This window comes from Vombatus ursinus, unplaced genomic scaffold (assembly GCF_900497805.2).
Source record: "Vombatus ursinus unplaced genomic scaffold, bare-nosed wombat genome assembly UNPS02014884.1, whole genome shotgun sequence".
NCBI lineage: Eukaryota > Metazoa > Chordata > Mammalia > Diprotodontia > Vombatidae > Vombatus > Vombatus ursinus.
Window position 1 is genome coordinate 3,584,615 of NW_020954662.1, and position 20,889 is coordinate 3,605,503.

Consider the following 20,889-nt stretch of genomic DNA (forward strand, 5'->3'; position numbering starts at 1 on the left):
ACTCAGGGCAGTGCTGGTGAGATCTGGGTTGGAATCCCACCTTGCACCCTTAGTAGTTGCCTGAGTAGGAGGTGAGTCCCAACTGCTCAGGGCCCAGGCCTCCTCGTCTGCAAAAGTGGGATAAAAACGGGTGTCTTGCCAGTCTCACAGGTTGTTGCAGAGGAGTGTTCGGATAGCAGCTGTTACCACCAAGCCCTTTCCAGCCCTAAATTTCTGATTGGGAACATCTGGGTAGGTGTGATTGCAGCAGGGAAAAGCATACCTTCACAACAGTTCAGCCAATACCTGATCCATGGAAGTGCAAGAAAACAGCTGCTTCATGAACACACCCGAGACAAACATGTGTCCAAATATCATTTATTGTCATCCAGCTTGTTCCACCAGAGACTGACTTATCCAGGCACTTAAAAAAATATGCTGGTTTCAAGTTAGCACACATGTCCACATTTTGCTTCAGACACCACCCAAATTTCTAGGGAGCAGGTACAGAGAGGAAGCTGAAGGCACTTAATAGCCACACAATGAACATATACATGGTCAAAAACATGCTCATCCTTGACATAAACTAGTAAAGGCAAACACTTTTCTTATTTAAAAAATCTTCACTCTAACCCTGTAAAAAAGGTTTTTCATATTCTCTATCCATTACTCAGGAATTCCAAGCAAAACATCCAATCCACAAAAGAACGAACTCTTTCCAAGGAAAGACAACGTACAAGTATAAGACGTGAAAAGGAATTTCAGAGGGTGGCAAAGACACAATTTACTTTCAAAACAGTAGTGCAGGTTAACACCTGCCTCGATTCCCCCCACGTGGCTCCGAGCTTTCATTCACAGTGCACATAGGAGAAAGGGAAAGGAGGCGGTTGTCCACAGACAACAAGGCACTCAGAAACCACCCAGAGAGGCCCAGCCCGAGCAGGCTCTCCTTGGCAGGGCCACCTGAGTGGGCACAGGCTGGGCTCGACTCTCCCAGAGCAGCCTCCAGCTTCTGCTTGGCAGTTTGGGGCGCTGGGGACCCTGCAACCTGGAGGGAGATGACAACTGTCCCTGGAGACCCTGAGGAGGGGAGTCCAAAGAGCAGGTGGGCACTGTAGCTGCCAGAGGCGGATCCCTCCAGAGGTCCTGGAAGGGACAGTTCCCCAAGGTTAGTGTGGATTATGCAGATCAGCAAAGCAAATGTTAGAAAAGAAAGGCTTAATACAAATAGGTGTTTCCTGATCTCCTCCCAAGGGGCCTTCTCACCCCTTAGGTTACTGGGAAACCTGGATGGGTGCCTCCATTCCCATGGGGCACAGGGGAACCTGACTTCAGTAACTAGGGTGGATGGAGAAGGAGTGGGGTGGAGAAACTACTCCAACACCCACTGAGCCCTCACTTTAAACATGTAAACGCCGTGGTTAGAGGCTTCAGCCAGGGAAGCAAACTGACCCAAGTCTCTTGGGTCTGCATTAGATAATGCACATCCACCAGAAAGGCCTGCAGCCAGAGCGCCAGCCCCGATCCAGCCCTGGAGGCAGAGAGTAGGACGTGGCCTCAGTTTCTTCGGTCCCCGCTCCAGGGCTCTGCCCCAGAGTCTCTTGTTCTCAGCGCTGAATCCTGAAGTCTTCTACAATACCCTGACACGAGATGCCACAGAGACAGAGGAGCAGGGCCTGGGGGAGGCAAAGGAGGAAGACGGAAAGGAGGCACGTTCCAAATGGAGAGGCGGAGGAAGTCCAAATCCTCCACCCTTTGGGCCACAGTAAAGATGCTTCTTCCCCAGGAGGCACAATGGGAAAGCAAAAGCTGGGGCCAGGTTAGAACTGCACCCAGTTGGAGCTTGGCTGCATCTGACCTGAAGTGGACCTGTGATGGGGAAATGGATTTTAGTGCTTTTAAAACAAACAGGTAAAGCACAAGAGACAGCAACAAATGAACTGCTTCATACCCTTGGAAAGAGCAACATCCAACATGCAACAACACGCTGGCACCTCTCTGTGAGGAACTCAGAGCAGGAACGAGGAATCTTATCGGACACAGAGCCAGAAAAGGACAACAGAGGATTCCCAATAAGGCCCCTCCCAGCCCTGACATCCTGGGTTCTAAGGCCCCTCCCAGCCCTGACATCCTGGGTTCTAAGGGCCCTCCCAGCCCTGACATCCTGGGTTCTAAGGCCCCTCCCAGCTCTGACATCCTGTGTTCTAAGGGCCCTCCCAGCTCTGACATCCTGTGTTCTAAGGGCCCTCCCAGCTCTGACATCCTGTGTTCTGAGGGCCCTCCCAGCTCTGACATTCTGTGTTCTGAGGGCCCTCCCAGCTCTGACATCCTGTGTTCTAAGGCCCCTCCCAGCTCTGACATCCTGTGTTCTAAGGCCTTCCCAGCTCTGACCTCCTGTGTTCTAACGGTCCTCTCAGCTCAGACCTCCTGTGTTCTAAGGCCCCTCCCAACTCTGACAGTCTCTGTTCTAGGGACCCTCCCACCTCTGATATTGTCTTTACAAACAGTGTCAACTCCCAGCTCTAATAACCTCTTAAATGTCTAATGTTAAGAGCTTTCCCAAACATCTGTGCCAGAATTAAATCTCTACATGTGTCCTTTCCTACCTAGAAAGGGGTCTCAAAGAGAGAGGAGAGATAAGGAGGGCATGTACCCACTGCCCCTCTCTGCTTTCTGCGACCTGGAGAAGCTTCTGCTCTTCACCAGCTCCAGGGTCACCGAGACGCTGCCCACCCCAAGGTCATTTGGGCAGAGTGTGAGCCCACGTAATCCTTACCCGGAAGCTTTGGCAAAGTCACCCCAGACATCGGCTGTTGCAGCAGTTGTGGGGTTGAGTTGTGGCCAGGGTAAAGTGGCCTCTGCCAATAATTCCAGAGTCCAGGCAAAGGAGAAAAGAGAAAAGCGTGAGTATCTGATTCTGATAGTCAAACACTACTCACCACCCAGAAGCTGCCTTACTAAAGTAAGTGCTTATTGTTTGCTGAACTGAATTAACTATTTATGTTCAAAACACTATTGCAAGTAGCTGCTGGAGGGAGAGTCAAGGATAAGTCTGTCTCTCCCACTATTTCCCAGGATCCTGGGGCCCTTAGCAAATGAATACTCTCAAGATCCCCTCTGTGCAGTATCTAATTTCCAGTAAGAACCACTGGTTATACTGTACTTCACCTCCTTATTTAACCCACCTTTGGGCAATAAAGAAAGACAGGGCCCAAAAGTTAACAAAGTGATGCTTCATTTATCAAGAAGGGAAGGATTTCATGCAATAAGTCAATTTTCTAGCTAAGTAAAGCTTGACCTACTCCTTTAGGTTCTAAAACTGTACTGCGTGGTAATCCAATTGTCAACTCTCATTTGCTGGCCTCCTCCCCCCGTCAGGCTGTCAGCCACCCCTTTGGTCATTTTACCCATTCTAATAACATCCACTGGAGGCTGAGAAATCAGCTTACCCAGCTTGGTAAGAACCATATGAAGAGCCCTAAGGTCTGGGTAAGAATTGAGCGCAGATAAGACACGACTTTTCTGCAAGGAACTTTGGGAGAGCTTTCGTGGGCCCTCTGAGGCCTTTCCTCTCGACTGACTTTCTGATTTAGGGATTTGGTTCAATTCTATTCAAGCCAACAAACATTCATTTAGCATCTATTTGTGTGCCCAGAGCACTATGGAAGATACTAGAAACACAAAGACAAAATTATAAAAAAGCAGCCTCTGCCTTCAGGACCAGGCAACTGGAGGAGACAGTAAACAAAGGATAACATGGAGAGGGAAGAACAGTAACACCCAGAAGGAAACTAAAGGGGTGAAGGTGCTAAAAGACTGGCCACTGGATAAGGAGCACATGACTATACAAAGCCAAGGACACCAGCAAGAGCTCCTTTGGGAAAGGAGAAAGAGGTGGCCCTCTGCACCCCTTCACCTTTGGAGACCCAGAAGGGGCCTGCTCAGAGAAGGCCCAGCCCAGGGAAGGGAAGAACCACCAGACACAGCTCTTGGAGGCAGGGAAAGAACACATGCTTTGCCAAGCAGCCCCCCAGCTCACATTAGAAGCGAGTCAGCAGCCCGTCATGATATGCCTACCATGTGCCAAGAACTGGGTGAAGCCTGGGGATGCAAAGAAAAGTCAGCTCAGTCGTGACCCTCGAGAGCTCACATTAAACAGGAAGAGACATGCTGACAATGAAACACACACAAGCTACGTACAGTGTAGATGGAGGGCGTGACTGACCCTGGGGGGAGCAGCAGGGGTGGGGGCCTCCCGCAGAACATGGCATGTGAGCTGAGTACAGATGGAAGCCAGGGAAAGGGGAAGGTGGCACTGAGGGGGCAGGGCATCCACCATGCAAAGGCACGTTGATGATGGGAGATGGGGCATCCTGGCCCATGGAGCTGCATCCCCAGGCCTGACCAGGAGGGAAGGGGCCAGGTGATGGAGAGCTTTCTGTGCCCTAGGATCCTGGAGGTGACAGGGGTGACCTGGGCAGATAATCACCCTGGCAGCTGACTGGAGGAGACTGGAAGCAGCAAGACCAGCTAGAAGGCCACTTATTGCAATAGTACAGGCCAGAGCCAGATGGGCTTGTGGCTGTGTGAATGGAGAGAAGGGGATACACAGGAGAGATGCTGTGGAGGTAGAAACCTCAAGATATGGCAAAAGAACGGCCATGTGGCGTGAGTGCAAGGGAGGAGGATGACAGCCACACTGAACCTGGGTGACTGGTAGGATGTGGGACCCCAACAGTAACAGAGATGTCCAGAAGTGGGGAGGACTTGGGGGGAAAGATAATGAGTTCTATTCTGGATCTGTTGAGTGTGAGAAGTCTACAGGACATCCAGTCTGAGATGTTCCAGAGGCAGCTGGTGATGTGGGACCATAGAAGAGGAGAGATTAGGGTGGGATACACAGATCTGGGAGTCAAGTGCACAGAGATAACTGAACTCATGGGGGCTGATAAGAGCAATAAGTGAGACAGAGGAGAAGAAGAGAAGAGCATCCAGGAGATAGCCATGGAGGACACTCACAGTGAGTGGGCATGACCTGGGCAACAAGACCTAGAAGAAGCAGCTGGACAAACAATGGAGGAACAGATACCACGTGGGATTCTGGGGAACCCCAAGAGACTCCCAAGCTGACCCCGGGACTCCAACAGAACTGACTCTTGGCCTGCCTGGCTCAGCCTTCTCATAGGGAAGTCCCAAGGGTCTGCAAGCAACCAGCTGTACAGAGAAAACTCTGCCGCTTTTCCAGGAGGAAAATGAGGCAGGCTGCCAACAATCAGGCAAAGCCAGCTCCCAATCTGGGCACTAACCTGCACTTGGAGCAACTGCTGGCTGGGCCTGGGCCACTCCTACAGGTAAGTGCTCCCCAATGGGATGGGGCTGAGCAGAAACTTTGCCCCCTGGGGGAGGAGGAGGCAAGAGGCTCATTCCTGCGCCGCTGGATGGCCGGGACTTGGCATTTCCAGCTGATCCTTCCTTCTTCTTCATGTTCTAAAGGTAAGAACGGAATTAAATTTAGAGAGTTATAAGAGAAATTAAAGCATCAAATGTTGATGTTATAGATAATAACTAGAAAGGAACCTAGAATTGACTTAGCCTATTTTGCAAGGCCCCTCTCGGCTTAGACCATCTAAGTCCAAAGGTTCTCCCAGTTCCAAGGTTCTATGTTCTAGGGACTGCTAGTGTGCACTAGAATGGACGCTGACCCACTCTACCACTGGGACACAGCCACTTCGCCATGGACTGCCCTGGAAATGGGCCCCTGTGAAAACCAGGAGTTTGAGAGGGTGGCAGGGACTGCTGACCAGCATCTCAGAGGTAGAAGGGCCCAGAGTGCGAGGTCATCCTGTCCAGCAAGACGCTCCTCTACAGCATGCTCCAGTGCAGCCTTTGATGGGGACACTTTGTGATTTCACATAATTAACTGGGGCCATATAATCTTGTTGGAGCCTAAAACTCTACAAGGCAAAGTCTGTGAAAATGGATAGCACCTTGATGAAGACAACATGATGGTCAATCTGGAGCTAAAAGGTATTTCAGAGACCACCCCATCATTTACAGTTAGGGAAGCGGGGGCACAGGGAGACAGGGTGATGTGCCCCAAAGTCACCCCACGGAGTCTGCAGGGCTGGGCTCTGAGCTGGGGTCCTATGGCCCAAGTCCCCGTTCTCTCCCTTGTGCCACGTGGAGGGGGCAATTAAGATCTCTGTAAGACAAATGAAGATAAGGTTCCGGATGACAACACATTTATCTCAAGCCATCATTAATGCAACAGCACAACCAAATGACTTCACCATGACTGTTTTGTTATACTAAGTCCTCTGATAAGTCCTCTGATGGCCAGCTTGAACGGGCCTCTAAGGACCAGCATCACCAGAAAAAAAAGTGGGAGCAAGTAAAAAGGAAGAGAAAGCTCTGGGGACACATACAAGGCAGGGCCACCAGCGGGTGCCCCAAAGTGCCAATCCCTTGGGCCACAGCTTTCCTGGCCCCTACTCCCAACCCACCTACCTCCAACAACACTCACCCCTAATTAATGTGTATGAAAGGACTGATGGCTTATGGTGTCCATCCACTAAGCATGGCAGTCAAGAAAGGGAATGCAATCCTAGGCTGCATTCAGAGGCTTGGGGTCTGCCATATTGTAACCTGGAGTATTGGGCTCAGTTTGGGTGGCACACATTGGACAGAACAGTGGCAAGCTGGCTAACAGGCAGAGAAGGTAGGACAGGATGATGAAGGGCCTTCAGTCCATGTCCTGGGAGGAATGACTGAAGAAAGGGCTAAAGGGGATGCTTAGAATGCAGGAGAAAAGCCTTTAAGTACTGGAAGGGCTGGTGTGTGCAAAGAGGATTAGCCTTATTCTTCTCGTCACCAAAGGGCAGAGCTAGGAGAAATTGCAGAGAGGAAAATTCAGGTTTCGTGTAAGGAAAAAATTATAAACAATCAGAATAATTCAAAAGTACAAAGAGCTGCCTGAGTAAGCAGTAGGTTCCCCCTCATTGGAGGTATTCAAGCAGAGGCTTGATGATCATTTGAGTTGTAAAGAGACTCTCATTCAGGTATGGGTTGGATAAAATCCCTGCAAGCCTCTTCCAGCTCCAAGACACTGGTTAGCAATGTCCCATCTCCCACTCTCTCCCTCCTTTTCCCACTCTTCCTCCCTGCCCCTCTTTTCTTTTCTCCTTCCTTCCTTTTTTCTTTTTTGAGACTAGGTCTATCTCTCCAAGGCCCAAAGCACAGGGACTATTCTCAGAGATGACCCCAAGATGAATTATCACAGGAACTCTGACTGGTTCTATTTCCAGCCTGGAGTGGCTAACCCCTCGCTGGGCAGCCTGGTTGGCCCTCCACTCCTGGGGCTCTCCCTAGTCGTACCAGACTTAGTGCTGACACCCAATCAGCTTTAGCCCTGCTGCAGCTCAGAACTCTAACACTCAAGCGATCTACTAGCCTCAGTCTCCCCAGAAGCAGGGACCACCATGTGCCCCACCATGCCTGGCTCCAACTCCTGATTTTCAAAGGGTCATGTCCAGTTCAATGTGTGAGAAAGCAACCATGGTCTACGGCAAAGAGTCCTGGAGTTGAGGTTAGATAACCTGGGATCAAGTCTGTTGAGAGAGCCTTCTATGACAAATATGGAAATGTTTTACATGATTGCACAGAGACTGCTTACTGCCTCAGGGAAGCAGGAAGTGAGAGGGAGGGATAGAATTTGGAATTCAAAACTTCCAAAAAAAAAAAACCCAACAAATGTTAAAAATTGTTTTTACATGTAACTGGGGGAAAACAAAACATTATTTAAAAACAAACAAATAAATGAATAAATACAAGTTTAAAAAAAGAAAGCAAGTGTTACGTGCCACTAGGCTCTTTGGGAGCTTTAGCACCCTCCTTTTGACAAACCAGGAGCAGACAATCCCCCAGGACCCTTTTGGCTCTTCTGCTTTTGACAGTCCAGATCTAAGGTCTCGCTTAGCTCTGACTTTTCAGGGACAGTCTGTGAGCTTCAGGGGAAATGGAAAAAGGACCAGGCATGCAGTGCTACTTTCCACATGGAGGCTGTTCTGGACCATCAGTCAGGTGCTGGTCCATTGCCCACAGCAATGTGATCAAAGGGCACAATCTCACACCCCACTTGGCTTTTCTGCCTGGATCACAATCCCCCTCAAAAATCCACTGAGCAGAAGCAAATCTCTCTACACCAAAGCCTAACTGACTGGCCACCAGGAAGGAGGGGCACTGGCTCTGGCCAGACACATCTGCTCACTCGGCCTCACTGATTTTCCCATTCCTGAATTCCACTGTGTAGCTCAAAGAAGCCAAGTCATTTTGCTACACTAGACAACTTCAACATCTGGCTTTCCACGGCTCTGTCCCCGAGCCTGAGCTTCCAGGTGAGATGCATCAGGTGCCTGGGTCGCAGGGAGCCCAAAGCACAGGCTCCATCCAAGCTGTGTATGGCAGAAGGGGAAAGTACAGGGCCTCACCGCAATGTTGAGCTTGATGGTCTGGCCCTCCTTGAAGCTCAGGTCTAGTTTGGGGGCAGAGGCCGGGTTCTGGGCTTGTCTGGCAAATTCACATTGCTGCTTTACCCACCTAGGGAGAGGAATGAGACAAGGTGAGGGAAGGGAAGGAAGGACAAGCCAAGAACGCACCCTGCCCCACCACGTGCAGCCAAAGTCACTGATTAAGTACCTCTGTACATCTGGGAGGCAGATGCTGCAGAGGACACAAAGGGGGAGGAGATACAGCTCCCGTCTTTGTGGAGCTCATACCAGAGTGAGACAGACAAGATCCTCACGACAAAGAGCGCACATTCTTCATCTTACAATTACCCTGAAGAGGCAAACAGTCCAGGGCCAGCACCCCAAGGCAGAGTCCCAACCCTCAGCCAGGAACTTCCGGGGTAGAGGAGTGGGATACACAAACAGGAACACCCGGGCCTGACCCTCAGGGACTGTACTTAGGGTTTACCGAGGTGTTGGTGGGTTAGCCTGGGGGCTACTAAAGGAACTGGATAGGGTGGGGCTTGAAGATGAGAAGGGTTTGGATAAATGGAGGAAGGAAGGGCAGCAAAGCCCCACAGAGCAGCCAGGCGCCCAGGGCACAAGGGTGTGCAAAGATCAGCGGGCATCAGTAAGACCTGCTGATGGAAAACTACATTCCAAGTTCCAGATGACCAATTTACAACCACACTTTGAGAATGAACCCATTCACAAGCAGAAGACTAAGTGCTAAATGATCGCAGGACCCTGGAATCACAGACCGAGAGCTGGAGGGGTCCTTAGTGACCACGTCGTCCAAATCCCTCAGCCGACAGATGAGGAAACTGAGACTTGCCTAAGGGAACAGAGTACACAGAAGCAGAATTTGAACCCAGGTCCTCTGACTAAAAATCTAGCGTCTCCCCCCAGTTCTCCATGTATAGGTATAATCAGGGGTGGGGAACCTACAGCCTCGAGGCCACAGCTTCCCCACCCCTGGCCTAGTACAATGAATGGCCAGAAAAGGAAGTGGTCACTTGGGACTAAAGGCGGTCAGAGAAGGTAGGTCCTGAAGACGAGGACGACTGGGATAAGGGGAGGAAGGAGACGCACCAAGAGACAGCAGCAGAGAAGTCTGGTCCCTATCGAGGCCACAACCAAGGGCAAAGATGACAGCGGCATTTGGACAACAAGAACTTATGGCAGGTCGCCGAGCCAGCTCTCAGGAAAGGAAGGGGACAGCACGCTGAATGGGCCCGCCCCGTGTCATGGCTTGTGGGGTTTGCTTCAGGTCCAAGTGACCTGCTGGCTGATGTCAGCCATGTCAGCCAGTAACCGTGGCCTTCAATTTCATCATCTACAACGGGAAATCTTCCCATCTGAGAAGTAAACTCTCCCGGGGGGGGGGGGGGGGGTGCCCCCTCACCTGAAATGGCCCTGCAGCGCTACATTGAAATCAAAGGCATCCCCGCGGTCAGCAAAGCCAACGCCAATAAATGCTCGCCGTCCTGTGGGGAACACAGTACCCTGAGGCCCATGGTCATGACAGGCAGAAAGGTCTTCCCCCAAAGTGGCGGCTCACTTACCACTTCCGTCCTCAATCCGAACAACAAAGTATCTGCTGGAGTCTGTCACGCTCTCCACAGCAATGCTGGGAAACTGCTCCACAGGTGCCTGGGCAAAGAGCTCTCCTGAAAGTGGAAGTCAGCATGAGGAACAACGCCCCCCACAGCTGTGCCCCCGCACCAAGGCCACCAGGCAGGGCCTCACGGGAGCTGTGGGAGTGGACGCCCCCTCGGTCTGCCAGGCCTGCTCTGCAGACGCACCCTCAGGCCTCCCCTCAAAAGGGCAGCCCTAGGGAGGCCAGGATTCATTAAAATCAAATCAATAAATATCTGGTGTAGGGAAAACACAGGGCATCTCAATTAAGAAGAGGTTCATCTACTGACCAGTGAACAAAGACACAGTAAAGTGTAGAAAGAAGAATGAACTAGTTATCCAGAGTCCCAGGTCCAAAATGTGCAAGCTGTGTGACCTCACGTAAGTCATTTTCCCTCTTCAGTGTGCTCAACTGTAAGATGGGGGCAGAGATCCTCTTCTGGAGCACTCCGTAAAACCACAAAGCACCCCAGCAGGGATCTGCTAACTGACGTCTAGAAGGCTCTCTGGAGTTTACAGAGCACTTCACAGGCGTTCCCTCACTGGAGTTTCCTCTAAGATTTTCTCGTCCCCATTTTACACAGCTGAGGAAAGGGGAAGGGTAAGTGACCAGCTAGGAGACAGAAGTGAGGGGGTTTGAAGGCAGGTCTTCCGACTCACATCCAGCATTCTAGCCACACCACATGCCTTCGATTCACCTAGGACTCGAAGGTTTACAAAGCACTTGGCTCACAAGAACCTTGTGAGGTGGGGTCTACAGGTGCTACTATTCCCATTTTACAGATGAAGAAACTGAAACTCAGACAGACAGTTGTGACTTGCCCATGGTCACACAGCCAGTAAGTAGGAGCTCAGACTGAGGCGAATACTAGAAAGAACAGAATACACTAATACTGAGGTTCATCAATGCTGGAAGTACCCACACCAATGGGAAGGAATAATGAACTGAGGCCACCTCTGACTAAGAGAAGGAATGGTGGATGAATCTGGGGGCTGGTAGATTTGGAGAAAGCCAACTGATTTCATTCAGTTTTGTGGACAGGCTAAAAGGCCATGGAGGCCCTCTCACAAGGGCATCGCCTCTAGGGCACAGTGGAATTCCTTGCTCCATCCAGAGTACCGTCATCATTACCCAGCATAAGGCTCATCTTCTCATGAGGGCAGTGGAGCATGGGCCTTCCAGTTTACACATTTTCTGATAAGATCTTATTTGGAGCATTCCCCCTTTCTCAGCCTCGATTAATTCCCTCTGTAAATGAAGGCACTCGATTAGATGGTCTCTATGATTCCTCCCAGCTCAAGAATACTAAAGTTTCCAAACTTTTTGCTATGATTTTGTCATCATGGTGAGAGGCAGCATTGGCACCCCAAATCCAGAGCTCCAAGCTTAGATGTTGGCTAGCTGTACAAGCCTCGACCAGTCTAATCAGGAAAATGGAGCCAAGAATGTACCCAGAGGGCCACTAGAGAACAGTGCTTTGCAAAATGTAAAGCATCAAAAATATGTAATGCCATTACAAAAAGTGAACAAAGTAAAACCAAGAGCGTTCACCAGAAGCCTGGCATCCTCTCTCTCTCTCTGGTTCCAGGTCTGAAGGGGGTGGACATGGAAGGTGTTGACCTTGTAGACCTAACAATCTATGATCACAAAGCAATCAGAAAGTGGAGAAACCCAATGGAAGAATATGAAGTTGAAAGGTCCAAAAGACTCCTTTCAGGAGGTCAGTCCAGGGGCTACTCTTATAGCCAAAGTCCCCCAGAGGAAAAAGAAGTCGTAAGAATTTATAGATCATAGAACTGATAGGTGGAATGAAAGATATTATTCAGTTCAAGGTTTTCATTTGACAGATGAAGAAACAGAGGCCCAGAGAAGTGACTTGCTCAAGGTCACACAGTGAGCAGGGAATGAATCAGGACCCAGGAATAAACATCAACTATTGCCTGGAGAGCTTCCGTGGACTCACGTGTCAGGAAGAGTTGGGTTCAGATCCTGTCTCTGATGCTCACTAGTGGGGTGATTACGAATACCGCCTTTACCTTTTCTGAACCTCAATTTCCTCATCCGTAAGATGGGGATAACAGCCCTTGTCATAGGACCTTCTAGGATTCTAGAGACTCAGATGAGATAATCACCTTAAAGTATGATCTAATAGTGACTATCATAATCCTTATTATGACCCAATACTTGCCGAAGGGCTCATCGGGTGCCTATGAGAGCCCTCGGGAACTGTTCTCATTGCATTCTGGCCACGCCACGCCATCTTTCTCCAAGGCCGCTTTCAGCCAGGACTAACTCTTCAGCACCTTTAAAAACGACTAGTAGAAGACTGACCAGATTTACCTCTGGGAAGGGCCTTGGTCTAACCCTTGCTCTAAAGCCTCACATCTTGCACGTCTGTAATGCTTGGCACCAACCCAGGAGGTAAGCAATGCCATCTACCTAAGCAGCCGGGCCTGCAGTCAGGAAGACTTGAGTTCAAAACCAGCTTCAGATACTTACTAGCTGTGTGACCATGAGCAAGTCACTTCATCTCTATCTGCCTCAGTTTCCTCATGTACCAAATGGGGATAATAATAGCACCTGCCTCACATGGTCATTGTGAGGATCAAATGAGATATTTGTAAAGTGCTTTGCACAGTGGCTGGCACATAGTAAGCATTATGTAAATACTATTATTAGTAGTAGCATTATCATTTTCATTATTAGTGCTACTCCCTCCCACCTTTTACACATAAAGAAGTTGAATAAAACTCATTGAGGTTAAGTGACTTGCCCAGGGTCACACAGCTACTAAGCAGAAGAGGCAAAATTTGAACCTTGCCAGCTCACTCCAAGTCCAAGCCCTCCCATGACACTGAGTGCTGGAGAGCAGGGACACGCACATTTGGTCTCTCTTCACAAAAAAAGAAAGTTGTGTGACACTGAGGAAAGGGCCTCTGAAGGGCCTGGGACTTGGTGAACTATTTCCCTAGAAGGATTTTTAAAAATTTTTCTTCCATTTTATTTTATTCTGCACCTAACAAACATGAAATAAAATCAACATTTCCATATACTTTGTAGAGAGTACAGGCATACCTCATTTCATTGCACTTTGCTTTATTGCTTTCAGATGTTCTATTTTTTTTTTTTTTTTTTTTTTTTACATATTGAAGGTTTGTGGCAACCCTGCATTAAGCAAGTCTATTGGCGCCATTTTTTCAATAGCATGTGCTCACATGGTGTCTCCATGTCACATTTTGGTAATTCTCACATTTTAAGCTTTTTCGTTATGATTCTATCTGTTATGGGGATCTGTGATCAGTAACCTTTGATGTTCCTATTGTAATTGTTTTGGGGCACCATGAACATATAAGATGGCAAACTTAATAGAGAAATGCTGTGTGTGTTCTAATTTCTCCACCTACTAGCCCTTCCCCTCTTCTCTCCCTCTCCTTGGGCCTCCCTGTGCCCTGAGACACAACAATACTGAAATTAGGCCGGTTAATAATAACCCTGCGATGGCCTTTAAATGTTCAAGTGAAAGGAAGAGTCAATCGATGTGGAAAACTTCATTGTTGTCTTATTTTAAGAAATTGCCACAACCACCCCAATCTTCTGCAACCCCCACCCTGATCAGTCAGCAGCCATCAACTTCAAGGCAAAACCCTCCACCAGTAAAAAGATTACGTCGATGAAGGCTCAGATGATGAGTTGGCATTTTTTAGTAATAAGGTATTTTTTAATTAAGGTATGTACAACATACTACAGTAGAGTGTAAACATAACTTTTATATGCACTGGGAAACAAAAAAATTCAAGTGATTGGCTTTACTGCAATGGTCTGGAACTGAACTCGCTAAGTATCTCTGAGGTAGGCCTATACTATACATGGCTCTCCACTTACAGCTTGCTTTGCTTTTAAGTCTATACTACCCATCTGTAATTCTGAAGAGCCATTCTCCACATGACACCACTTCTGATAGGCTGATATGGCAGGAAATAAGAGTAGACTTAAGGTCAGAAAATCCAAGTTTGAATCCTAGCTCTGCCCCTTATCAGGTAACTTTGGGAATGACAGCTCCCCTCTCTGGGCCTGCTTCCTCACCTATAAACCAAGGAGTCTGGACTAAATAATCCCCATCCAGTGCCTTCCAGCTCCAGGAACTATGATAAGCCAGCAAAGCATAGATGCAGAATGGAAACAGCACTAAAGCTGGGAGTCAGAAAGACCAAGGTTCAATACTAGTTCAAGGAATTACTTGCTGTGTGACCTTGGGCAAATCACTTTCACCTTCTAGGTCCTGGTTTTCTCATTTGTAAAATGAGAACAACAGTGCTAACCATACACGGTTAGCAGAGTTCTTAAAAAACCTTTGGGCACTGTACAAATATGAGCCCTCCTCATCACCATTATGCAAGCTGACTGGTAGCATAAGGAAAGATTTACGCCCCTTCAGTTCATGGGTATTTTTCACTGTGAGGAACTACTTAGCTGTGGAAGTAAAATTCCTAAGTAAACTAGTTACACCCCAGGAGTGGAGACTAGCACAAGATTCACATCAAACCCGATGCTTTGGCACTGGGGCTATCTACAAGAAAGACACTCCAGACCAACTGGCAGGCCTCTTCTTGGTCTCCTCTAGTGTTTTCCTTCAATACTTGGACCCTAAAGAATCTCAAAGGAGCTAATGCTCCCTTGAATAAAAATATTTTCTACAGGCTGGGGACACTAGGCTGAGATCTTGGGATGGGAGCATACTGTTTCCTAATGAGGCTTCTTCGACCACTGCCATAACAGATTGGACAATCTCTGACAGCAAGAGAGATTTCTATGGGAAGAAGCAAGAATGATGCTCAGGCCTCCCCTTTTCTTTACCTGAAGTTTTGTCCTCCAGTTTGATGTAAGCCATCTGCCCTTTCGCTGTTATCCGCAGCCGCCCACTCCATGATGGCTGGTCCAGCTGCCAGTCTGCAGCCCTATGAGGGACAAAAACCCACTGAGATGCCAGAGCATGGCCATATCCATTCGTCAACTGAGGGCAATGTGCGCCCTAAGCCCCAGAGGATGGGGCTGATTTTCCTAACTCTTTTAGGAATGACCTTGTCATTCACTACACTTCCCAAAGAAGGAGCAAGCTGCTAGGATACATCCCTTATGTTGCAAAATGCTAACAGGCTGAAGATTCGGGCTCAGAAAGAAGTGGGTCAGAGTGGGAAGGGTCATGGGAAAACAACATAAGCTGGAGGCAGGTAGGTGGCGCAGTGGATAGAGCACCAGCCCTGGAGTTGGGAGGACCTGAGTTCAAATCCGGCCTCAGACACTTAACACTTACTAGCTGTGTGACCCTAGGCAAGTCACATAACCCCAACTGCCTCACAAAAAGAAAGAAAAAAAAACCCCAATATAAGCTGGTAACACTAAGAGGCAGTTTAGCTCTAAATAATGACATAATGATGATGGACAATCTTGGTCCTGAAGTACAGATGATGAAACCCATTTCCTTCTTCTTAACTGAGAGGTGGATAGCTATAGGAACACAGTACTACATACACCATCAGATGTGGTCATTCTGTTAGTCAGTTTTGCTTAACTATATTTTTGCTGCAAAGGAGGGTACAATGGGGAAAGGGGCATATCAGAAACTGGTTGTATTATGACAAAATAAAATGCATCATTAAGACTTTAAAAAATGAAAGAGTCCTGGTCTGGAAGTCCACGAGACTTGGGTTCTAGTCAACCACTATTTATTAAATGCCTGTGCTACATGCTAGGGATACAATGGCTGGGGATACCACAACTCCTGCTCTCAGAGAGCTTACACTCTACCGAGGGGGGCAAATGAGACGTCTAGGAAAAGTGACGACAGCATTGAAAAAAGAGAGGTCACCCTCAGAATCTAACAGTACGTGTGGGGAGGAGTGGTTCACATCAGGGACACCTTCATGGAGGGCTTAGCCCAACTGAGTTGAGCCATGAAAGGAAGACTGTCAAAAGATAGTACTGGGGAGGGGGGAATGGACAACTCCAGGCCCACAAATGCTAGAGCCTGAAAACATGTAGCACCCACAAAGGAGAATGCTATTTCTGCCTGAATTTAGAGTGTGTAACTTCAGGAAAAAGGATTTCAACTGAAGTACTGCGCTGAAGGCTGGGAGACATGGTTTAGGAAGGAATGGAGAGTATCCTGAGAAAAGAACAATGAAGGGACACTAGTTCATGCCACATGAGGAGAAATTAAAGCAACGATTCTCGAACTTTCTGGTCTCAGGACCCCTTTACACTCTTAAAAATTATCAAGCTCCCCCTCCCAAAAAAAAGAGCTTTTATGTTGCTTATATCTGCTGATATTGATTGTATTAGAAATTAAAATGTCTTAGTATTAATAGTTTTGACCTTATTGACCCCCTTAAAGGGTCTCAGAGGACCATACTTTAAGAATCTCTGGGTTAAAGGAACTGGGATAGTAGAGATGAAAAAACTTGGGTGAGAGGGGAAGGGCACTTTATATCTCCCTTTAAGTACCTGCAGGGCTACAGAAGAGAGATCAATAATAATGCTTGGTCCCGAAGGGCAAAGCCTGGAACAGTGGGTGGAAACAGCCAGGTGCCAAGATGCCAGCTCAGGTCTGATGTAAGAGCTTTGGCTACATGGAATGGGCTGTCTCAGGAGTGGTGAGTTATCACTCATGGGACCACATGTCAGGTTAAGGGAAAGGTATGGGTTGAATTAGATGGCCCTTGAGGTCCCTCCCAAGTCTGCAATTCAGTGAAATTTCAAAATCAAGAGTTTATAAAATACACTCAGTAACCAACAAAGACCCCGAAAATTTCAATTACATCAAACAAGCATTTATTAGGCACCTACTGTATGAAAGCATGGGGACATAAAGATATAAATGGAGTCTTTAAGGAGAGGTGGGACATGCCACATCAGGATGTCAGGGAAATGTTTCTGAGCAGTGAAAGGGAGGAAGGGATACAAATGGGAGAGGTCCTCTTATCGGACTCAGGGCCAATCAGAAGAGACTACTGACATGTGTCTTTTCTGGGCCTCAGTTTCCTCACCTTTAACAGGAGGGCTGCTCTACATGGCCTCAGGACACGTGGGCTGCTCTAAAGGATTACATTTTATGAATTCCAAGAGGAAAGAACAGAAGGGAAGGAGTCTTGAAAGGAAGAGAAAGGAAAGATAATAAATTTGTATGAGAAGTAAAAAAGGATCCAGGTATTCACCAATGAAGGGTATTACTGACAGAAAGGCATCAGGGAACCAATGCCTTCAGAGAAAGCCCTAACTCTTTTAGCCCATTGTTTAACACTAAGCTCTGGTTTGCTTTGAGGAAATGGCTCAGGAAATACCCTGAGTCTTTTCCATGAAAATGTTAGCACATGCTTGGGTCCACTTCAGGGCTGGCTCACAAGGACAGCCTCGTGAAAGCAAGTCTTTGCAGAAGTCGCAAGATGCCTGATTTATTTCAAGGTCCACAAAAAATGGAGAGAACCTCAATACACTTTAGCAAGCTCAATTTTCAGTTCCTTTTCCTGGGGATCCTACATCTTATGATCAAGACCAGCAAAGCTTTGTGGGTAAATGGTGCTAAATGAGTCAACTTACAACTATAGCACTTCCTCTTTCTGCATCTCAGTATCCTCGTCTGTAAAACAAGGATAATATTGGTACTGCCCACCTCACAGGATTTGGGGAAGAAAAGCTCTCTGAAAAGAGTAGAACTATTAACCAAATCATTTTCACTGAAGTCATACAAGGAGGGCACAACCAGAAGACAAAGGCAGATTCCCTGGTTTAGCCACAACTCTGAGGAAGACAGCATAATACAGCAAAGAGAGTAATCTAATGTCTCTGGAGTCAGAGAACTTGGGTTCAAATCTCACCTCCAAAGCTTACTGCCTTTCTGACCTTAAGACAACAGCTAGCATTTACATGTCACTTTAAGGTTTGCAAAAGACTTTACAAATATCTCATCTGATTCTCACAACAACCCTGGGAGTTGGGTGCTGTTATTATCCCATTTTACAGATGAGGAAACTGAGACAGAAGTTAAATCTATTCACTGCATCACACACTTGCCTAACTTAATAGCTCCCAGCCTCAGTTTCACTAGATGATCTCTGACCACCCCAGCTCTAGATCCACGATTCCATGATCCTAGTGTCTACAATTGTCTCTAGGGTATGGTGTGATAAAGTCTTAAAGACTAAATTGACTTTCATTAATTTGAATTAAAAAAAAATGTACCAATGGCACTTTGGGGGTAGGGAAGGAGTGGGAGGAAGTGTCATAAAATGTCTCAAATCTGAAAAAGTTAACGATACATCAACTAAGGGCTCATAAACTGCCAGGATATCTGAAACAGAAACAAGAGCTCACTTGTGCCTCAAGGCAAACCAGCTGTCTGAGCCGTCTCAGACAAAAGTCCAAAGCAAAATAAAATTTCTAAAGGGTTTTTATTTCTTAAGTCCTGATGAAGCAACCAATTTGTCAAAGCCCACAGCACAAAACCTCTGGCCCAGTGCCCAGGAAAGCTAATACAACAGGTTGTATGGCAGGTGTAGATTTTTCTGGAGGGAGGGGATGAGAGAGGCAGAATTCCCTTCCCTAACCAGCTTACCCACTGCCTGGTCCTCCCAAACACAGGCTGATTGGCTGGGGCTGAAGTTACACTTCGGTAGGGGAAATGGGAGTGGTATTCAAAGCCATCTTCCACTATAAAAAGCACCACCTAAGGAGCACGAGATAATAGTCTACAGAAATGAAAGGGACTTTGTACAACCTGAAGCCCAACTTTCTCATTTTACAAATGTGGAAAATGAGGCCCAGAGAAGGGAAGGGCATTTCCCTAAGTCACACTGAAGAAGCAGAGGCAGACTTGCTTCCCAAGTTCCCCAACCCCAAAACCAGTGCTCTCCCCCCAACACTGCTCTGCCCTGCTCTTCGCATGATTTAGAAGGGGCTGGGTGCCCTCCCCTTAGCATGCTAGGATAGTTTAATTGATGACTAGGTAGCCAAGTCCTGAAATGGACATACTCTGTGCTGTGCTGGGAGGACCCTGGGCTTAGAGTAAAGAACCTGGAGGTCCTTAACCCAGCACCATCAATGACTCACAACTCACCGGCCCTCTCTAGGCCTCAGTATTCCCACTTTAAAAGAAGGCGGACAGCCTAGATTACTTAGGTTAAGGACTAGCACCGTGGGTCTGAAACCGAGAGTAAGAGAGGTTTCTATCATATCCCATATTCCCACCCTACCAGGCCTGGGTGAGTGCTTAGCACAATGCTTGGCACATAGTAGGTGCTGAATAAATGCTGCCTGATTTCTAAAGCTCCTTTCCAGCTGTTATCTCACGGCTGTGCGTGTTCTGTCTATCAAAGGTTATTTTGTCTTGAAATAATATGAAAGGCTGTCTTACCATATGGAATGGGGGCTGAGGCTAGCCAGTCAGGAAGGGGAGCAGAAAGTGTGATGATTAAGGGCCCCCCTTAATCCCACATGACCAGATCAGTGTGCTGGGTGGATTACTCTGGGCAGTGGAGTAGAACGGACTGGAAATGGAACTGACTAGATAGCGTCCAATGGAGCTGGAAGAGACCCCTCAGGCCGTGGGGTCCAACAAAAGCTTCTGTTCAGCAGCCCCAGCAACCTCCTGGTGGATCTCCAGCAATGGAAACTCCCTCCTTCCGTGGCTTTTCAGCTCCAATGCTTTGGAAGGGTCTGAACCATCTGCCTCCACCCAGGCTTTCCAGTATTGCCTAGACCAAAAGCCACGACAGCACCCCCAGCCCTTCGTCCTGCCCTGGGGTGCACTGGGACCCTTTCCACAGCCCCCGGGAAAAGGATGGAAAAGCAAAGGAAGAAGGAGGCCCCGGCTGCTGTGACTGGGAGGCAAAAGTGGGTCAGGGAGACTGAAGGGAGCCTAGGGTGGGGAGGGGCAGTCCCTCCCAGGGTTTAGGTGGGGATGGAGCCTCTGGATGAGTCTCCCCTCAGTTTCCCCCGTGGTCGGTTTCACCCGACCACAGACCTGCCTGGGGCTGGAACGGTTCCCGGAGGCCACACACCCCCAACCTCGTTTTTTTACAGAGGGGGAAACTGGGGCCCAGACCAAGGAAGTTTCTCCCCAAGTGCGTCACGGTGCTTAAGGGTCTGAGGTCGAATTCGAACTCAGGTCTTCCTGACTCCCTGCGCCAACCAAGACGTTCTGCGTCTGTGATATCCCCGGCAGGACCACGGGGTGCTGATAGGGTGGGAGTCATTCCGGAAAAGCGAGAAGCGTGATTCTGGAAAACCGAGGCCGGGGAATTACCCGCTCCCAGAGGAGAGCAGTTATCCCGGAAAAGCGAGGCTACGGAACAATCTCAGAAAAGCGTTAGGAGGTATCCCCTGAAGGCCGAGGGAGGTGGCGGGGAGGGGAAGCAGGCGGGCGGGCGGGTGGTCACCTGTAGCCACGGTTAGTGGCCCGCGGCGGGATGCGGTAGACGTGCACCTCGGGCTTGACGCAGAGAACCGACTCGTACTCACTGTCCTCCATCTTGGCACCCGATCCCGGACATCCGGCTCCCCCCGGAAGGGGCGGGCGGCTGGGCTCTATGACCGGAAGAGGCGAGCTAGAGCGGCGGACGCGGAGGCGTCGCCTCGTTCCCAACCTCCCTCCCACAAACCCCCGCGGCCCCTGAGCGCGCGCGCCCCCTGCTGGACGGCGAGCGCTAGGGCAGACGAGGGAGTCTGTGGGCCTGGATGCAGCCGCGGGCCTGGATGCAGCCGCGGGCCTGGATG

General features: G+C 48.7%; 1 protein-coding gene across 3 annotated transcripts; it reads right to left on the minus strand.

Moving 5' to 3' along the window:
• Nucleotides 1-341: 341 nt before the first annotated feature.
• NECAP2 (NECAP endocytosis associated 2) lies at nucleotides 342-20,714 on the minus strand. 3 transcript variants are annotated; one of them, XM_027842708.1, is made up of 8 exons: nucleotides 20,553-20,704; nucleotides 14,977-15,077; nucleotides 10,049-10,153; nucleotides 9,889-9,970; nucleotides 8,466-8,574; nucleotides 5,286-5,466; nucleotides 2,756-2,837; nucleotides 342-1,848 (listed from the first exon to the last, which is right to left on the minus strand). In XM_027842708.1, exons 1-8 carry the CDS (start codon nucleotides 20,642-20,644, stop codon nucleotides 1,800-1,802), a joined length of 801 nt encoding a protein of 266 aa, XP_027698509.1. In that variant the 5' UTR covers nucleotides 20,645-20,704; the 3' UTR covers nucleotides 342-1,799. The 3 variants fall into 3 exon arrangements, with proteins under 3 accessions (XP_027698509.1, XP_027698511.1, XP_027698510.1); XM_027842710.1 differs by lacking the exon at nucleotides 20,553-20,704 and adding an exon at nucleotides 18,731-18,954; XM_027842709.1 differs by lacking the exons at nucleotides 342-1,848; nucleotides 2,756-2,837 and adding an exon at nucleotides 2,846-4,080 and having other exon boundaries at nucleotides 20,553-20,714.
• Between the last annotated feature and the right edge of the window lie 175 nt (nucleotides 20,715-20,889).

Excerpts from the sequence above, each read along its gene's own strand:
- NECAP2 (XM_027842708.1), bottom strand. The coding sequence starts at position 20,644 with ATGGAGGACAGTGAGTACGAGTCGGTTCTCTGCGTCAAGCCCGAGGTG. Across the intron at positions 8,575-9,888 it reads GCGCTGCAGGGCCATTTCAG|GTGGGTAAAGCAGCAATGTG; the intron begins GTGAGGGGGCAC and ends TCCTCTCCCTAG. Across the intron at positions 2,838-5,285 it reads AGCAGTTGCTCCAAGTGCAG|AGGCCACTTTACCCTGGCCA; the intron begins GTTAGTGCCCAG and ends AATTATTGGCAG.